The sequence below is a fragment of the Canis lupus genome, chromosome 28 (assembly GCF_048164855.1).
Source record: "Canis lupus baileyi chromosome 28, mCanLup2.hap1, whole genome shotgun sequence".
In the NCBI taxonomy this organism is placed as follows: domain Eukaryota; kingdom Metazoa; phylum Chordata; class Mammalia; order Carnivora; family Canidae; genus Canis; species Canis lupus.
In genome coordinates this window covers 39302278-39322763 of record NC_132865.1, presented here as the reverse complement: position 1 = coordinate 39322763, position 20486 = coordinate 39302278, and the positions used below count along the sequence as shown (strand labels likewise).

Sequence of the window (20486 nt, the reverse complement as noted above, 5' to 3'; positions counted from 1 at the left end):
AACAGTATGAAAATCAGTAGTGTTGAAATAAAATCTACTGATTTGCACTATTACTTTTAGAAAATTCCAATGACAGCAGAATCCCTAGTGCCTTTCCAAGAGTGCTCAGCCTTTTTCTCCTGAGGTGAGGACATATGAATTGTTTTTTTTTTTTTTTTTTTTTTGGCACCTGTGGATGAAGTTTAATACCTGAACAGAGAGCAAGAAGGATGGTGATTGTGAGAAATGGAGAATATTGTAAAATGAATTCTAATGATGGAGACAAATATGAATCTAACTCATAAGAAACACTCAATTCATTGTTGCTCATTGAAGAATGGGACTTTTTAGAAATGTATAGTTTGGGGGATCCCAGGAGGAAGTAAAACAGGTGATAGTATGAAATAGAAAAGGAGTAAGTAGGTGGGGGAGAAAGACTGACTATAATCCTATAAAAACGGAATCTATTGTAAGCAGGGTTTAAGGTGAAGAAAGTAGTTGATTGTATCAACTACAGAAAAGAAATACTGAAAGGACTCAGAAACCCATTAATTTTGGAGTGACAGGGTACGATAATTTTTGGAGTGAATTAAATTGATAAATAGTTGGTTATAAGAAGAATATTGACAGGGGTGCCTTGGTGGCTCAGTTGATTAAGCATCTGACTCTTGATTTCAGCTCAGATCATGTTCTCAGGGTCACAAATAAGATCTTAAAAAAAAAAACAAAAAAGAAGAAGCTTTAATTAGGTTCAGTTATGTATACCATCCAGATGGTTTCAAGAGCACCTTATTCTTTCAAGGTGATGTCCTTGGAACAGCTCTCACTGTGGAAATGGTAGGCAGAATGTACATTCTGAGGACAGAGCAGGTGATGAGGATCCTGCAATAGCCGGGTCTAGCTTGAGGATCAACTGGCAATCATGTCTTCTCCATTACCCCCTCTAACGTTTGTTCCTTTTTGTTTTAAGATTTTATTTATTTACTCATGAGAGACACAGAAAGGCAGAGACATAGGCAGAGGGAAAAGCAGGCTCCCTGTGGGAGAGTGTAATGTGGGACTTGATCCCAGAACCCCAGGATCACAACCTGAGCAAAGATAGATGCTCAACCACTGAGCCACCCAGGTGTCCCTAATTCTTGTTCTTATACAGTGGTACTGTGGGGTTAAGGGAGAAAGTGCCATAGCTTCCTTAAGATATACAAGCCTAACAATTACATTTTAACATTTTCTGGTACCAGAGAAGGATAGAACTTGAGTATATATGGGAATTTGAAAAAATGAATAAGGAATAAACTTATTTGTTAAACTTAGTTGTGTAAGATAAGTAAGATGACTGCTGGATAAGTGAGTGAATCTGCAATATATATAATGCTGGCTGCAGTGAGGGTAGAAAGATGTCAAAGTAGATCAGAAGTACTAGGATCCTGATTCCCAGATAACAATTGTATTGGGAGTCATATGGTAGAAATATGAATTCATATGGTAGAAACAGCTGGAGATCAAAATGGCAGAAAATTATGAGAAAAAACCTCACATAATTGATATGGATGAACAGGGAATTCAGTCTAGGGAAGCATATAAGTATATGCTGAATAGATTTATGGACAAAGACAATTAGAAGGGTTTAGAAAAAAATGGAAAAAAATAAATAAGTGGTGATGGAAAGGAAAAGATTATAGTCAAATAACAGAAATGCCAGAATTTAAGTCAGACAGTGGAACTGTCTTGAATGACAATCAACTCTCAAGTTATCAAAAGCAATGGATTGCCAAAATAAAGGAAAGAAAATAAAAGGCATACAGATTAGGAAGGAATAAAAATATTTGACTACAAATGGTTTGATAACCTATGTAGAAAATCAGAAAAGTTGACAAAAAAATTTCTTTAACTAATAAGTGATAATAGCACATATGCAGAATACAAGGTTAATAGGCAAAAGTTAATCACTTTCCTATATATCAGTAATGAGAATGGGAATTTAATATCTAAAATGAAATGCCAGGGGCACCTGGGTGGCTCAGTGGTGGAGTGTCTGCCTTTGGCTTAGGTTGTGATCCCAGGATCCTGTGATGGAGTCCTGCCTCAGGGTCCCTGTGGGGAGCCTGTTTCTCCCTCTGCCTATGTCACTACTTCTCTCACTGTGTCTCTCATGAATAAATGAATAGAATCTTTAAGAAAATACAATGTCATTTACACTAGCATCCAAATAAATGAAATGTTGATCTGTAGGAGGAAAATTATAAAACTCTGGTGAACAAAATCAAAGGAAAACTAAATAAATGGATAGATAGTCCACGGTCATGTATAGGAAATCTTGATATTGTCAAAATGTCAATTGTTCCTAACTTGATCTTTAGATTCAGTGCAATCCCAATCAAAATCCTAGCTAGTTATTTTGTAATTTATTTTGCAAGAGTCAGAAGCTCCAGAATAACCAACATAATATTGACGAACAAGAACAGTTAGAGGACTGATACTATCTGACTTTACGATTTAGCAAAGGTGGGACAGGATGCCTGGGTGGCTCAGTGGTTGAATGTCTGCCTTCAGCTCAGGGCATGATCCCAGGATCCTGGATCAAGTCCCCCATTGGGCTTCTTGCATGGAGCCTGCTTCTCCCTCTACCTGTGTCTCTGCCTCTCTCTCTCTCTCTCTCTCTCTCTCTCTCTCTCTCTGTATGTCTCTCATGAATAAATAAATAAAATCTTAAAAAAAAAAGACTTAGTAAGGGCTGGAATAATCAAGACAATGTGGCACTGCAAAATACTAGACAAATAGATCCATAGAGCAGAATAAAGAGTCCAGAAATAGACTCTCATAAATGCAGGCATCTGAGGTTGACAAAGAAGCAAAGATAATACAATGGAGAAAAGAATCTTCTCAACAAATGATGCTAGAACAACTGACATCCATATGCAAAATAATGAATCTAGAAATAGACCTTATACCCTTCATCAAAATTAACCTCAAATAGGTCAGAGACCTAAATGTTAAGCACAAAATTATGAAACTGCAAGAAGATAACATAGGTGAGAACATGGATAAATTTGGGTGTGCTGATGATTTTAGATATAACACTGAAAGCATGATCTATGAAAGAAAGAACTGATAAGCTAGACTCCATTAAAATTAATAATTTACATTCTACAAAAGATAATGTCAGTAGAATGAGAAAATAAGCTATGAACTGGGAGAAAAGATTTGCAAAGACATCTGATAAAGGATTATTATACAAAAAGAAAAAAATGAAAGAATAAGAAAGAAAGAAAAAGAAAGAAAGGAGAAAGAAAGAAAGAAGAAAGAAAGAAAGAAAGAAAGAAAGAAAGAAAGAAAGAAAGAAACTCAACAATAAGAAAACAGCTTAACCAAATAAAAAAAAAATAGACCAAAACCTTAACAGACACCTCGCCAAAGAAAACATGCAGATGGCAAGTAAATGTATGAAAAGATGCCCCACATCATATGTTATCAGGGAAATGTAAATTAAAACAACAGTGGGATACCAGCATACCTATTAAAATGACCAAAACCCAGACAGTGACAACACTGAATGCTGAAGGAGGTATGGGGCAGTAAAAATTCTCATTCACTGTTGATGAGAATTCAGATACTTGGTCCAGACACTTTGGAAGTCATCCAGCAGTTTCCTACAAAACTAAACATGACTCTTACCATGTGATCCAGTAATCATATTTCTTGGTATTTACCCAAAGGAGACAAAACTGCACCCAGTGCATTTTGTACATTCAAAACCTGCACACAGAAGTTTATATAAGCTTTATTCATAATTGCCAAAACTTAGAAGCAAGATATCCTTCAATAGCTGAATGGATAAACTGTATATTCCATGTAATGGAATATTATTCATAACTAAAAGGAAATGAACTATCAAGTCATGAAAAGATATGGGAGAACCATAAATGCATGTACCAAATAGAAAAAGTCAGTCTGAAATGGCTGCATACTGAATGATTCCAACCATATGACATTCTAGAAAAGATAAAAGTATGGAGGCAGTAAAAAGATCAGTGATTTCAGGGGTAGGGATATGGAGGGACAGGTAGAGGAATAAATTAAGAAGCTGAGCAGAGAGGATATTTAAGGCAATGAAAATACTCTGTATGATATTATAATGATACATACATGCCATCATACGTTTGTCCAAACCCAAGGAATACAGAACACCAAGAGTGAACCCTAATGTAAACTATGGACTTCGAATACTAATAATGTGTCAATGTAGGTTCAATGATAACAAATGTACCATTCCAGCTGGGGGATGTTGATAATAGGGAAGGCTACACATGGGTGGAGTCAAGGAGTATATTGGAAATCTCTGTTCTTCCCCCTCAATTTTCCTGTGAACCTAAGCCTAGTCTTTAAAAACGTCTTAAAAATCCAAGATACAAAGGACAAATATTGTTATCTTTATTTTACACAAAGAAAAATTAGAGGTCAGAATGTTATGTAAAATTGTTTGCAATATCATTGCAGATAATAAATGGAGTGGGATAGAAGGGTGTTTTCAGACAAAGGGAATACTGGGGAGGGGAAATATAGAGGACATAAAATCGCAGGGCTTATTTAGAGAATTATGAGTTATTGTGTTTCAAATCATGAAATAAATTGGTGATTTAAACTTTAGAAAATAGGTAACAAAATAGTTTGGAATAGCTCCTCATATACCTTACCAAAAAGATTAGGTTTTGAGCCTGAACAATAAAAGCTGTGATGAGGCAGTCAACCATGATAGGAAGCCCAGTGCAGAAATGATCCTGAACCTGGTGAATGTGAATTGAACTCAACAAGAAATAGAGTAAATTGCTGGAATCACTAACCTAAGTGGATTTTAGACTTTTTTGAGAAAGGATCACTTTCTTAAATAATTACTAACCAAATCAATTAAACGGCCTATTTTCAATACCATCTGAGTTCTCTCCTATGTACACATTAAACATTAAGCCACTATCTCAAAACAGACTCTTATCTTTGTTCATCTTGGGTACTGCAATGCCCTCTTCGTTTTTTCATTTTCCCCATCTTTAACCACCACAGAGCTCTCTCTCTCTCTAAAATACAAACATGAGCCTTTCATTCTAATGTTTGAATGTTTCCATGGCTCCCTCTGACTTTCAGGATTAGGTAGAAATACTAACATGCTTTGCAAAGCTCTTAATGATTAGACTTTAGTTTATTGCCCACTTCATGACTTGCCACTTCTCACATGCACACTGTCTAAGCCAAATAGCCCACATTTCTCCTAACATGCTGATGATACGTGGTTTTGGATTATCTATCTCCTATCTACATGCTTTCCCCTTCTTCTCTTCATCTAAATTCCATTTTAAAAAGGTGTTACTAAATCAAATCTTTTCCAATGACTTTGTAGTGGAAAAAATAATCTGAAATTGAAGCTTCAGGTTATTTAATTCTAATACTGTAACTCTTTTTTCAGCAACTGTGTGTGCCTACGTGTGTATATTAAGAATCAAAACTGTGTTTGAGTATCTTCAGGGCTACTACAAATATTGTTAAAGTTTAATGTCTCACAATGCGAAATATGGATAATGTAGTCTATTGATTTCAAAACATATACCATCAAATAAGACAAAATGAAAAATATTTACTTTCCTGATTATCTCTAATCAGAGAAATACATTTTCTAAAAGCTAAAAATGAAAGCAAAAGCACTATACTTCTTGCTAAGTGCCTAAAGAAGCAATAAGTTCACTAAACATTCACAAATATTACAGTCAAGATTACATATTAATAGATTATTCAGAGTAAAGTTATTCATGGAGCTTCAGGGATATGTGAAAGTTATCTGGATCTCATCAGTTACTCCATAAATACTTGTTAAATCTATAAAGTAGATTATTCTCATTTTCCTATAGAGAAAATTGTGTCCCAACTAAATGGACTAATTTGTTAATACTCTCATTTATTTAATAGCAGAGGAAGAAATATGACCCATACTATAACCCTAATGATCAGCCTATTTTGCAAGAGGTCATATGTAAGCAAAGAAACTGGTTAAGTATTTCACTTACATTCATTAAGGGGTTTTCATTAAATCAACCTGGAAAGTTTAAACTGAATGTGAAAAGTGATATATGTTAACGTATATGCCTGGATTTATAAATGATTAGTCCCTCGGAATTATTCTTTCCAGAGACTGTGTAATGTATATGTTTACAGAGATTGCAAATTTGATCTAAGCATATTAACTTTAATCAGCTAAAAATACCAGAAACTGCCATGATTCATTTAAAACAGGACAAATATGTTCAGGACATGCTTTAACTTATGATACATGAAGAAATGGTTATGATCATCAGAGAGCAGAAAGAAATGTATATTACTAAACTCAAATTAGTTCTCATTTTCCATGGATGGTTGAACTCTGGATATTTTAAATGTCTTCCTCACTGCTGAGTATCAAAATTAAAGCTAAGAAAGACATGAAGTTACAATATTCTTTTCGCTATACATATTTTTTCTTGTCACAAATTCAAAAGAATGTTACTTCAAAGAGACAGACAATAGTTGTACTTTCTAAGTTTTTTTTCATGTATTTTTAAGAGGAAAAAAAAGTATATTTGAACACTTCTCTGTTGTCAGTTGAAAGGACTTGGTGAAGGGTATAAGAGCAGATTTCTCTAAAAATATTAATAACTTGGATGCAGAGTGCCTTAAAAGTGAAAGCTTTAGCATGCTTCCACATATGAGCTATGTATGCACTAGTGTCACGGGAAGGCAGCGTGACACAGGTGCTGGAGTTGAGGCAAACATTGTACTCTGTGGGGTCTACTTTCTCTGATGGGAGAAGTGAAATCATCCCTGCTATCCACATAGCCCTCGTTACAAAATGCAGAAGACAGAAAAGGTATTTATTAAGAGAAAAAGATACAAATTTGTATAATTTATAAAGCCTTTGAAAGCTGACCTACAGAACTTTTCTATTTCTTCATAAGTAGCTGAGATTTAAATGTAGTTTGTGCATTTCCAAAATGTATAATGTTACACAACAGAGTAATTCTCAAGCCCAAGCCATTTTGCTAGCTTCCATTCATTTTGAAAATTTTATCAATTCTTGTCCGTTTAGCTCATATCTAAATTTGCAAGAACTTGATACAGAAAAAAAATCATTAAAGCTGTAGGGAGCCAGTTTGAAGTCTATAGCACTTTGGTAAACAATTTAGGATGGCATCATTTGATTTCTCTAGCAACCACAACAACAAATTAACAAATGACCAAAGGATATTTATACTGGCCATTGGAATTTAAAGTTTGGTTGTTACTGAAATGCACAACATGCACATAAATTCAGAAAAAATTTAGACCTGAGGAGGAGCTATGAACCTCTTGTCCAAACCATCTTTGAGAGAGGAATAAACTGAGGTTAAACATGATTTGCAACTAACAAAATGCTGCAGCTGATGATTAGGTGATTTTACACATGATGTTTAATTTTTGCATGTCTTTTTTGGTGATCTTTCCGTTGTCAATCAGAAAATGCACTGAAAAACATAAAGAAGAGATGATGTCAACCAAAGTAATAAATAAACTAATATGTATATTTTTCTGGTAAACTGGGAAAATACCTCTAAAATATCTTAGATATTTTTCCATTTACATAATATATATTTTACAACTCAAATCTCCGAATTTATCTGAATCTCAAGACACTTTCTAGTAATTCAAAATTATACCTTGCCTTAGTTTATCCTTAGTGTTCCATTTAAAAACAGCGATATTGGGATGCCTGGGTGGCTCAGCAGTTGAGTGTCTGCCTTTGGCCCAGGGGGTGATCCTGGAGTCCTGGGATCGAGTCCCACATCGGGCTAGCTGCATGGAGCCTGCTTCTCCTGCCTACGTCTCTGCCTCTCTCTCTCTCTCTCTGTGTCTCTTATGAATAAATAAATAAAATCTTAAAAAAAACCAGATATTTATAAAGAGAAATAAGCAAATATGAATTTGAAGCTGTATTAGCATTGTGTAAAAAAACAGCTTTCAATGATACTATTTCAAGTTGCAAATAGATAAATGAGATGAGGTTTGATCTGATTTGTTTTGACATGTCTGCAGGCAGAATGCTTTCCAAGTCATTGCTGTGGACGGGGTCTGCAGTGGGATTATTCAGTGCCTCTCTGCTGAAGACTGTATTGACTGGCTACAAGCAATAGCAACTAATATTTCAAACCTCACAAAGCACAATGTAAGTAGTGATTCAAGGGATATCTGGTCATAGAGTTTCTCAGCTGTGTTAAATTTCTTCAGCATATATGTAACTTTACAACAACAACTTGGTGTTTACCTAAGAGTGAGCCACTTTATAACCATTATGACAACTATTCTGGAATACTTATTTAAAGAAAATCACTTTATCTTGAGAGTTTTAGCCCAATGTATAAGTTCTAGAATACTTACACATTTAAGTTTTCATTCACAAACATGATAAACCCTCAACGTGAGTTAAATAAGTAGAAATATTTACCATGTAATGACTAGACATATGTCTATATATAAGTAAAAGTATTCTGAACTAAAGCAGTACTGAATTTCAAGACAGCATTTTTGAATTTCCATTAGTGATTTTAGAATTGTAGCTGGAACTGTTTTATCGTGGAAGAAGAGAGGGTGAAAGAGCATGCAGACTGAAGGTCCCACCTAGGACGATGCTGGCACAGGAATAATCAAAAGATGCATTGTGCAATCCAGCAACTCACCCCTTAGAGACATGTCTGTATTACAAGGAATGGCTTCTCTACATTTTCTCTATTGTTCTACTCCAACCTTTCTTTCCCACTCCGATTTCTTCATTATCTTTATCTTCTCACTATCACTATTCTTATTCAGTCCTTACTTCTAGCAGAAGTATAGTCTAACAAAATATGCAAAATTATAAACATCACTTCATTGAGTACTGACATAGATCATTAAGGATTATTTGATCTTAATGAAAGATTACTCTGTTTCAAAGACAATACTAGATACCATGCATACTTTTGTCTTAATATACTCCTCCAAATACAATTCTATGCCTCGTTTGAGTATTTCAGCCCCAAGGAAATTTCGGAGATCTATTATGTAAACGGTCAAGCATAAATATGTAACTCTTTCTCCAACTCATGAATACAAAACTCTCCTCACATGAATGACCCTACAGATCCAAGTATCTTTGCACAGATTTTGCTTTGAAATCTAGGAAAGAGCAAGGTGATGCACGTGTCATTTTGAAGGGATTGCCTATGAGTGGAACTGCTAGGGATGGGACACGTGCATGTTCAGCACTTCTTGGTAATGCCAAATGTTTTTCAGATGGCTGTCCAGTTTGTTCTTTTCACTCTGTGGCTGTGGGTCTCTTTCTACGGATCACCTCAATACTTGGCATCATTATGTCTTTTTAAATTTTGGTTATTTGGTACATGTGAAATTATGTCTCATTGTGGTACTAATGAAGGGAAGCAACTTTTTTTCATGATGTCTAAATGGGTACAGATACACCATGTCTTGCCAAGGGATGTCACCCAACAAGGATGCCTGGCCTGAGCACACCTCACTTGAGCAGAAGTGACACTCTACAACACCAGTCTTTGCCAGCTCTTGGTTTCATCATATAGGAATTCAGAAGGTGATAAGAGATTTAAGACAGGCAAAAAAAAGAAAAGAAAGAGAAAGAAAGAAAGAGAAGAAAGAAGAAGAAAAAGAAAGAAAGAGAAAGAAAGAAAAGAAGAAAGAAAGAAAGAAAGAAAGAAAGAAAGAAAGAAAGAAAGAAAGAAAGAAAGAAAGAAAGAAAGAAAGAAAGAAAGAAAGAAAGAAAGAAAGAAAGAAAGAAAGAAAGAAAGAAAGAAAGAAAGAAAGAAAGAAAGAAAGAAAGAAAGAAAGAAAGAAAGAAAGAAAGAAAGAAAGAAAGAAAGAAAGAAAGAAGAAAGAAAGAAAGAGGTGTTCTCTGAGGATCATGCCTTTCCTCATTCTTGACATCTTTTTTAGGGATGTTTCTAGGGATAAAGTACTATGAAAGTACTGACTTTTTATTTCATTATATACAATAATTAGAATGCCTAAGAACTGAGCCAAGATCTTATGTTTGTGAGAAAAAAAAAAGTATTTTTAAAAGAACAGAATGTTAAATTTTAAATCAATTTTTTTCTCTTACTACATCCAAATTTACATTGACCCCATATCCTAGGAACATTCTTATGAAAACTGTTTCTTTGGAATATATATTTAGTTAGAACGCTGGGACCCAGAAGACAAGCATATGAGAAGAAAATGAAGATGCAAATGTTTCTATCTCTGTAGCCAGAGAAAAACAAGCCAGATTTTACTGCTTGTTTTTCACTCTTGTGATGAGTACTTACCACAAGAGAGGAAAGCAGACTTTATTATCCTATACTGAGAGATCCATATGTCTAGTATGATAATGCTGTTCTACTAAAGTTGTCTAATTGTTCTTACGTACCTTTGTAATCACATTCTAACTGCATGTCCTTTTCATTTTGTAATCAGTTCTCACTCAAAAGTATTATGATAGCAACAAACTCCCACCTTCCTTATAGTGCTACATAAATGTTGAAAGGTCATTGGGCATAATAATCATATGTGAAAGTTAGATTGACTTTCATGAGGATCAGTGGCTTCCCTGATGATACCATTGATATGGTTGGTTCATATGAAGAAAGAAATGATACAGATTGAGAGCAGCTGGATGAGTTTTGTTTAGATGAGTTTTGTCAGATCATTCTAGTTCTCTTAATTTTTTTATTCTAGAAAAGATAGAAATAATACTTTGCAGAAGGACATAGAAGTTTTTTTTTTCTCTATATCTTCAAATACTGTGAGGATGTGCAAGCTTTTGGAAGTATAATTCTGAACAGTTTACCTGCTATTAATAGACTCAAAAAGGAAAATATTTAGATATCTCAGGAAATTTAACTCAAGAGATTAGCATGAATAGACATAATATGAAAACAAGATCATCTGGAAAATGCATATAATTATGTTAAAAAGTAAAAACAAAAATCATATTATTGAAATGAAATAAAACATATATGTAATCATAATGACTAGAAGAAAAAAGAAATATTAAAATATCATAGAAACTTTTTAATACTGAATCATAGTTTAGCAATTGAAGTAATTATAGAATATATATAGAAGATATATAGAAGATTAAAAGAAAGCAAACAAAACAAAAGCTGTATACTAGAATTACTTGAGTGATATGTTAACCATTTGCTAATTCTTTGGTCACTGATTTCCATCAGTAATAATTTTGTTTAATAGGGGTATTTTCATACCTGTTTTATGTGGAAATCCCATTGTATTTGCTATCCAAAAACATTCTTTTTCCAGAAGGTCATTGAAAATAATGGTTAAAAATATTTAAACAAACAGTTACTATTTCAATTTAACACTGTTCAAGGTGACTTCAAAATATTGACAGTGCACTTTAGTAAATGGCATAGAGTAGAAGAAGATACTGCAGGGATTTGCCTTAAAACCATGCTTGCACAGAAGCCCATTCATTCTACTTAAACAATATGCTCACACTTTGGAAAGGAAGGAATGGCAGAGGCTACAGTTAGGTTCCAGCAGGCTTAAACCAGCTCTATTAGGCATTTTCTATTATTTTGGGTAAAGTAGACTTGAATAGACTTGTAAAGGTAAAACTCATGAATTGTAAAAAACAATTAATACTTTTAAAATTCCTTTTTCTAACCTTTATTACGTTACTAAATACATGATCAAGTATCGCTAGAAAGTTATTAATTTTTATTCCATGATCACATCATATTAAATAATTGAAGATCTTAAACTATAGTGACATTGTAATGGGATGTCATGGGATGAAACTCTTGGGAAATTTAGAGGGGGGGAATGTATTTTGCATATAGAAGGAATGTGCGTAATTAGGGGCCAGCTGGCAGACTTCAATAAGTGGGTTTCTAAGGTGACTCCCAATTTTCTCAACTTTCTGCTTTTCACAATATATGCAGTCCTCCTCCTTCATGTGCAGGCTGGATAGTGAACTGAGAAGCAGATGCTTCCCTTTCAAAATTTCATAAGACACTGCAGTTTCAGTTGACCTGACTACAACCTAGTGACAAACCCAGAGAGAGAGGACCCAGCTAGCCCCACCTGGATTCCTGACTACAGAAAATATAAGATGGTAAATGTTTTGTTACGTCACCAAGCTTTGGAATTAATTATACGTAATAGAGAACTGCATTTGTTTCCTAGAGCTGTATAACAACTACAAACTTGGTAGCTTAAAATGATATAACTTTATTTTCTCATAGTTCTGGAAGGCAGAAGTCCAAAATCAAGATGTTATCAGGGCTACATTTGGAGGCTCTAGAGGAGAATCTCTCCTCTTCCCTTCCAGCTTCTGGTTGCTGTCAGTATTTCTTGCCTCCAGGCTCAGGGCCACATTACTGTAATCTCTGCCTCCATGGTCACATCATGTCTTCCTCTGTGTGCCTGTTCTCCTTTCTGTGTCTCTTAAAACACTTTTCATTGGATTTAGGATCTACTAGATAATCCAGGATAATCTCACCTTAAAGTCCTTAACTTAATTACATCTACAAAGATCATTTTTCCAAATAAGGAAACATAACATTTGCAAGTTCCAGGACTTTGATGTGGATATCTTTTATTTAGTGGGGGAAGGGCAGTCGTTGTGTAGTGTACTGCAAAAACTAATATGGCAGACAAACAATTTAGATAAAATTCCAACTACAACCTTAACTCTCTTTGCCATGTGAGATAATATGCTCGCAGGTTCTAGAAATTAAGATGCAGACATTTTTAAGAGGCCATTATTCTGCCCATCACAAATGCACAGAATAAAAATCTCATAAAACAAAACCAAGTTTAAGTGGTAGTTTAGAGTTACTGATTAAATCATATTTCCAAATTTCTTTTCAGCTACTCTTTGTAACTTATAAATTAAAAATTAGGAATTTTTAAAACAAATGCATGGTTACTTTTTTTTTTTTTTTTTTGTAGGGCAGTTAACATTTAAGGGGTATATATTGGATGGATATTGATAGTGAAAATCTGAGAAGGATTATTTTGGCCTTAAGGAGTCCCACTGAGAGAAGCTGATAGGTTTTAACAGAAAGATAACTACAGTGTGCTCCACTCCCTGGGGTTGGAGCTGGGAGGCATCCCAGACTTGCTTAGTGCTCAGTGAATGGTATATGGGAGATTTCCACCTGTGTGTGAAGGGAAAATGTGCTAATGACTCTCTACAGGTTAAAATGAAGAGTTTCAAGAATCTGTCATTTTCCTCTTATGATTTCATAACCATAATATTTTTTCCTCTTTGTCATAAATATGTCTTAACTATTTTGTGGTTCGAGCTCTGGAATTGCACTTTTTTTTGTCTTCAACCTGCTTTTTCAATCCCAGATAATAGGTACTTCTGATTCCATGTGACATCAATGTTTGCATTTAATTTTGCTTATCAGCTGACCTTCAAATAAATTGATTAGGCTGGATTATCCATGATTGTCCAATGTTATCACTAGTGTCTTTAGCAGTGAGAGATGAGGGGTACCTGGGTACCTCAGTCAATTGAGTATCAGTTCAGATCTTGATCTCAAGGTCATGAATTCAAACCCCACGTTGGGCCCCACACTGGTTGTGAAGCCTACCTTTAAAAAAAAAAAGTGGAAGAAAGTAAAATGAAAGAACTATGGAATGGCAATGTGAAGTGTAGGTCTGATGTGGCTAGCCCTGAAGACACTTGGGAAGGGACCAGGACTTCAACAAAGCCAGGAGGCCAATAGAAACTGCAAAGACAAGGGGATGTTGCTCCTTCAGAGCCTTCTCAGAATAGCCACAAAATGCACTTGCATATATCAGAACACCAGCCTTATATGCATGTTATTAATTAATTCAAGTGCAAAGAAGCATATAATATAATTTGAGTCCCTACATCCTTCAAAAACAGCTAACTTAGAATATTACAACAAATATGCTCATAATTGTTGAGGTAAAACACTCTGGCAAAGATGTCTTTGGAGTTGGGAAGATCTATGTTTATCAGTGCCTTGACAGATATGACTAAAAGTCTTGAAATACTATAGAAAACGAAGCAGAAGAAATCTGAAGGCTGCGAGAACTGCCGATGCCGGAAGAGCAAGCATGGCTGGTCTCGTCTTTTGGACAGAGGTCAGAACTGAAGTCAGAGGGAGTCACTGTGAAGGTGTGACGTGGGGTACTTTGTCTGACTTGGGGAACAATGGTAGCAAAGGCCCTAAGTAAGAACAAGTCAATCAATCAGTAGTAGTTTGAAGTAAAGATTACTGTAAAAGTGGGGGGGAAAAAGAGAGAAAGGGGAAATTGATTGAGCTACACTAGGCACTGCAGTGAGAACTTCTCATTAAATTCTTTTTTTTTTTTTTAAATTTTTATTTATTTATGATAGTCACAGAGAGAGAGAGAGAGAGAGAGAGAGAGGCAGAGGGAGAAGCAGGCTCCATGCACCGGGAGCCCGACGTGGGATTCGATCCCGGGTCTCCAGGATCGCGCCCTGGGCCAAAGGCAGGCGCCAAACCGCTGCGCCACCCAGGGATCCCTTCTCATTAAATTCTTATAGCTCATTAAATACTACTCATTAAATGCTTACAACTTTGGAGGCATCGTCTGGTTTAGAATAGCTGTGGAGAAGAGGCCCTGTCAGTGCTGTCCACCATAGATGATTCCTGTGGACTGCTTATTATTCGGGCATATTTTCCTGTTTCTCATAAATCTCTATCTCTCCTAATAGGAGTTTAATAAACAAGTGTGGTATTTTTTCTGTTTGAAATAAACCTTCTTCATATACTCACTGAATGACTTACTACAAGGCAAGAATAGAAGAATACAGTGGGCCAGAGTGAGGGAAAATGGACTGTAATGCATATATCAGATTGCAAATCAAGGCAAAAACTTTTGAACACCTCTATATTGCACAAAAGCCATGATTCTCTTATGAACATTTTTATGTATGTTCCTCAAATCTTCTTGTTAGAACAGACCATGGAGGTCATCTAGCCCCATCTTCTTGCCAATTAAGAAATATCTCCTGCAAAAGTCCCTTCAGACAACTCTATTCTGGAAACCTCTCAATGACGAGAAAACCACTGTTTCACAATGCAGCAATGGATTCTTTGACAACTTAGTGTCAGGAAATGCTTCCCTATCCTGAATAAAACTCTCCTGTAGCTTTCATTCATTTGTACTAGTTTAGCCTCAGGAAAGACACACAATAATTTAAACTTCTGTTTTCCTTGACAATTCTTCAAATATAAAGGGGCAGGCAGGTATTATATGCCACAGCTGGTTTTTTTCAATGGAAATATCACTGATGCCTTCCTCCTTGAGTTTTCTTCTTTACTCTGTCATCAATCAATGAATGTTTGGGCTTTTTCCAAATTTAGCTATTGTTGATAGTGCTGCTATAAACATTGGGGTGCTCATGCCCCTTCAAATCTATATTTTTGTATTCTTTGGATATCTCCTCCTTTTTCTAAATTCTTTCATATGTATATGTGTATAAATGTGTGTGTATATACTTTTTTCTCAGCATGCATTTCCTTATTGGAATTAAATGTGTAACTTGAAAAGTTTTATTTATGTGTGTGTGTGTGCAGATGATAGGGATAGATGATAGATAGATAGATAGATAGATAGATAGATAGATAGATAGATAGATAATTATGTTTCTATCCTCAAAAGTTCATTGAAAATTGGTATTACCCTAAATAAAAATATGTGATTGCACATTGAGGATCTCAAAGTATATAATTTACATTATAATATGTAAAAGAATAGAATAGATTCTCTTCCCTAGATATTTGTATCAGTTAAGAATGCTTTCAGACAACTAAGGGAACACTAAGTACTGATGGAGTAAATAGTCGGGTTTTTTTGTTCCCAACTGACAAGGATTCTGGATGGTGACATTTACTAGCTTTGTCTCAGTGGTTCAGGGAAGCCACCAAGAATCCATCTTCTATCTATACATATTATTGCCCTGCATTACCATTAGAATGTTGACTTTTACCTTGTTTGTACTTCATGGTTACACAAGGGCTTCAACAGTTCCAAACATCACTTTAGTGTTTGGAACAGGAAAGAAGGATACATAGTACCAACTACACATGTCTCTTTGTATCAAGCTAAGAGAAAAGCTTGATAAAGGAGGGTGGGGCAGGGAGGTGAGGGTGGCTAGTTTCTACCATTTTTGGTGTCTACGGTGGGAAATGACTGAGAAAAAAAAAGATTGTGAACAGCTTTTGAGACAAATAACCAACAATATCTACACATTACTTAATATTAAAACCATAGTAATCCTAAGGTAAATGTGTGTAAAATCAATACTCTCTCTGATTTTTGTGAGATAATCACAGCCTTTCTGGATTCTATCTCTCTGTCTCTCTGTCTCTGTCTCTTTCACACACATACCCCCCCACACACACCTTCAATCAGTCATCTGAGTTGACTCAGCAGGTATTTTATTCATCTTATATCTTTTACACATTTACCTTCAGAAGTGAAAGCAAATTCATTCAAATGTTTAATTCATAGGGATCTGCAATATTAGATGGAAACACTTGCAAGTTGAAAAAATAGAGGGATCCTTGGATGGCTCAGCGGTTTGGTGCCTGCCTTCAGCCCAGAGCGTGATCCCAGGGGCCTGGGATTAAGTCCCACATCTGGGTTCCTGCGTAGAGTCTGCTTCTCCTTCTGTCTGTGTCTCTGCCTCTCTCTCTCTCTCTCTCTCTCTCTCTCTCTCTGTGTCTCTCATGAATAAATAAATAAAATTTAAAAAATAGAATATTTTTTCCCTAAAAATGTTGATTGTGAAAAGCTAAAGGAAAAACTATTATGTCTGCCACGTTGAAAAGGCTTGACAAAGCTTGTAGGTGAATTGAAAGTCATGACAAAATAAAATCTAGTACAAAGAAGATTTACTGACAATGAACTAAGGGCTGTGATCAGAGCTTGCAGAGTGTGGTTCTGACAGGCATAGGTGTCACGTAAGTATACTTTTTCTTCCTTTTTATAGCTGCTGACATTTCTGAGTCCTTAGATGTACTTTTTAGTGCTAGCTTGTTGTTGTTTTCTACATTGTTTTTCTTCATGCACCAAAATATGAACGTCAGACATGCAGGTGTCAACTGAAAATGGGTTATAGGGAGTGAAATCAAACAACTGCAGAGCCAGTAATTTAAATCAGAATAAAACCAAGGGCAAGTTTGGGCATAACACTGTGTGCATAATTTTGACAATCATATTTTTTCTTTTCACACAATTAGAGTTTATTTTGGCATGTTAGGTCAGGAGAGATCTCAATAAAATAACCTACTTTGTTTCTTGGAGAATTACTAACTAAAACTTAAATAAAGTTCCTAAATTTTTGGTATTGAACCATATTAGCTGATTTTCATTTGTACAACCCAAAATATCTGCTTTGATATTAGCTGGATAATGCAATCATTATAAAATGGGGCAGTGTTACTGGACACAATCATATGCCATCCTTTATCCATCTGGCTCTGCCTGCATAACCCAATCCCCCTTGCCCAACAGGACTCATTCTTTTGCCTTTCTTTCTGGCCAGAGCATTCCCAGTTCTTAATAGTCTCTAGTTTCAGAGCCACGGGAATTTCCCAGGGGACCTCAGCTTAACACACTCACAGTTTTAGCCACCTGCAGTGCCTAGGGCTAGACTTCAAGATGGCCTTCATCTTGCTCAAAGTGACGGGAGCCAATCCCACTGGCCCCACCAGCTGCCCCCACACTGATGGTAACTCAGTAGGATTGTGCAGCAACTTATCCCCATGGGACATACATTATCCAGTGAGAGACAAGGGGCAAAAAGGAGATAGCTAACAAAGTACTTGTCCTTCACCAATGCATGAGCTATTTGGAAATGCAGTACTTGCATAAGGCTCTACAGATGTATCACACTCCATTGAACACCAGCAATATTTCAAGAAGCTATGGCCAGCCCAGTGACTCAAGCAACTCACCACCTTGTATTTGCATTCTGCTGTTATGCTGTTCCTTTTACCTTTCACTCTTGCTTCTTTGGAATTGAACATTCTCCCTCAATAATGGTTTAGCATCTATGACTTCCTCAGGCTATACTTCTAAGGAAGCCAGACTAAGGAAATACATTTTACCTCTAAATGCTCATTATAGGGTATTTCATGGGGGCTACATTCTTACCTACTAGCAACTCAATATGGCAGGGAAGGTGTAAATGAAGTGTGCTAAGTAGGTAGATGAAGGGCCATTATGAAATTATGCAAGAAATCATTTTGAGTTTGCAGTTGTTCATTGAATACATCCTAAAAGACCCATTGTTCTAAGATGGAGCTTAAAAGCTGAGGACACCTAACTATGGTGCAGAGGTGGCTGAAAACAATTCCTGAGGATTGAGTCTGAATTATGTATAAACCCTGCATTCTCTTCTTTAAGAGTCCTGCCTAATTATTTAGCAATGGTAAACCTAATTTCTTCACCTATGATTAAACTGACATAGCAAAAAGTTTCATCACTTCCTGAAACCCATGCTTCCTACACTGTGCAGACACACCTACCCTGCAGACAATTTTGCAATTTTCTCCTCTTTTTATAATGTCTTATAGTACCTATTGTAACACTCATCTCAAAAATTTAGAATTATTTGTTGCATGTTTGTCTTGCCAGCTGTATCAGATAATTCCTGAGGATAGGGATCCTATATCCTTGGCATTCACTTGATGTCTGACATACAGTCATGTCTGAAGTTTAGTGAATTCGTGGAAGAAAGAATAAATTAGCCCTGAATTAATAAACATATGCATTTATAAATGGTTGCAACCCACTTTCAGCTTTTAGGCTTTTAATTCATAGAAAGATTAGATAGATGATATAGATATTGATAGATAAAGATAGGTGTGTGTGTTATCTACACGGTATTTATCATATATATGCTAATATTAAAGATGATGACAGAATTGAAAAATTCTTGTACTAGGAAAAATAAAGTTTAAGAAAACTCATTTGCATATAATACCCAATCATCCTGAAATATTGATTTATTGTTAATAGATATGTTTTTAAATGCAACATGGCATACTTTTAAAATTATATCCATAGAGATGGAGAGTAACTAGGTAGCAATGGGACAGAATCCATATCCTGAAAAAAATGGATTAAAAATATGAGCTGAAATATGAGCTCCTGAGACAAAAATTATTTTTTGATTCTTCCCTCTACATGGTAAAGGTAGAATTTTATCAGCAGCTGCAGAATGGATATATTGCCTTATGTGCCCACACACTAATATCATTAGTCGTCAGGTGGATTTATATCTATAGAATAAAGATCTCTCTTAGTCCTCACACATCTGTTAAATAATATTGGCCACAAATCTCTAAGGGAATTGGAGGACTATTTTTTGCTTTCATAAGAATGATTTGCTTGGGTAAATCTTCAAAATTGATTTTCATGGGAAAATACACCTTGATAGCAGGGTCCTGCAGCATCTGTTCTGAAAACACACAACTTCATACACCAAAATCACCTTGTTTATGAGATCTAAAAAATAAAAGATCAATAGAACTTGGACAGAAAGTTTTTAATGTAAGATCTTCACTGATTTTCAAACTTGGAAGAAACCATCCTTAAAGACATTCATATTAGGAGGAGAGAAATTTTTTAAAGGATTATTTTAATATCCTATTATATTTCTTTTTTGGTCTGAAGAGATAGTCATAAGAGGATATTACAGTTTTAGTTTCTAGATACATTTGATGATGCTAAAAATGAATATGCAAAATTAAGGGATTCAGAAAATAAGAGTGATATTTAAAACAAATGGGCAATCCTATTACACCAAATTTTATTTTTAATCAGTTCCAAACAAATCTTTACTAGAGCCAATTATGTATTACCTTTATCTCAATTTAACAGATTTGCTGCAATAATTAAGCTTCCATTAAGGGGTTTTCATCATTAACATTCAGTGAGATGTTGTCAAAGAAAAAGGAAGACACATATTTATCATTTATTCCATCATTTAGTAAAAATAAATATTATTCCTTAAAGTACAGTTCATATATTTATTTTAGCAGATGTTCACTTTTGATGTCAGGTAAATTAAATTGAATTAACCATGACTATTTTCATTTCTTTAGTATAAGAAATTTATCTGAAAAAAAATTGTAAAGTAAGCATTCAATGACTTTATATTTGTCCTCCGAGCTTTTTTAAGTTTCAAACTTAAAATTTAAAGTTCTAATGAAAAGTCTTTAATGAAAAAGCTATGAATTTAAATTAAACTTTAATACTATAGGACTATGGTATTCTTGCATATAATAGAGTTTCAAAATACTTATTTCTTTAAATGTAAGACTTCATAAATACCAAAGATTCTCACAAGAAAAATATCCCTAATGTAATAGAGTAAGGAGACAGAATAAATGGTGAAAACATTTGATAAATTAGAATGCCTC

The 20486-nt window shown here is 35.1% G+C and overlaps 1 protein-coding gene across 5 annotated transcripts in view; it reads left to right on the top strand.

Moving 5' to 3' along the window:
• SNTG1 (syntrophin gamma 1) overlaps positions 1–20486 on the top strand; it is an 814835-nt gene that overhangs the window by 636514 nt on the left and 157835 nt on the right. For all 5 annotated transcript variants that reach the window (XM_072804669.1, XM_072804667.1, XM_072804668.1 and 2 more), the window contains one exon: positions 8071–8200. In XM_072804669.1, the coding sequence (XP_072660770.1) occupies positions 8071–8200 (130 nt within the window). The remainder of the gene's footprint in view (positions 1–8070; positions 8201–20486) is intronic.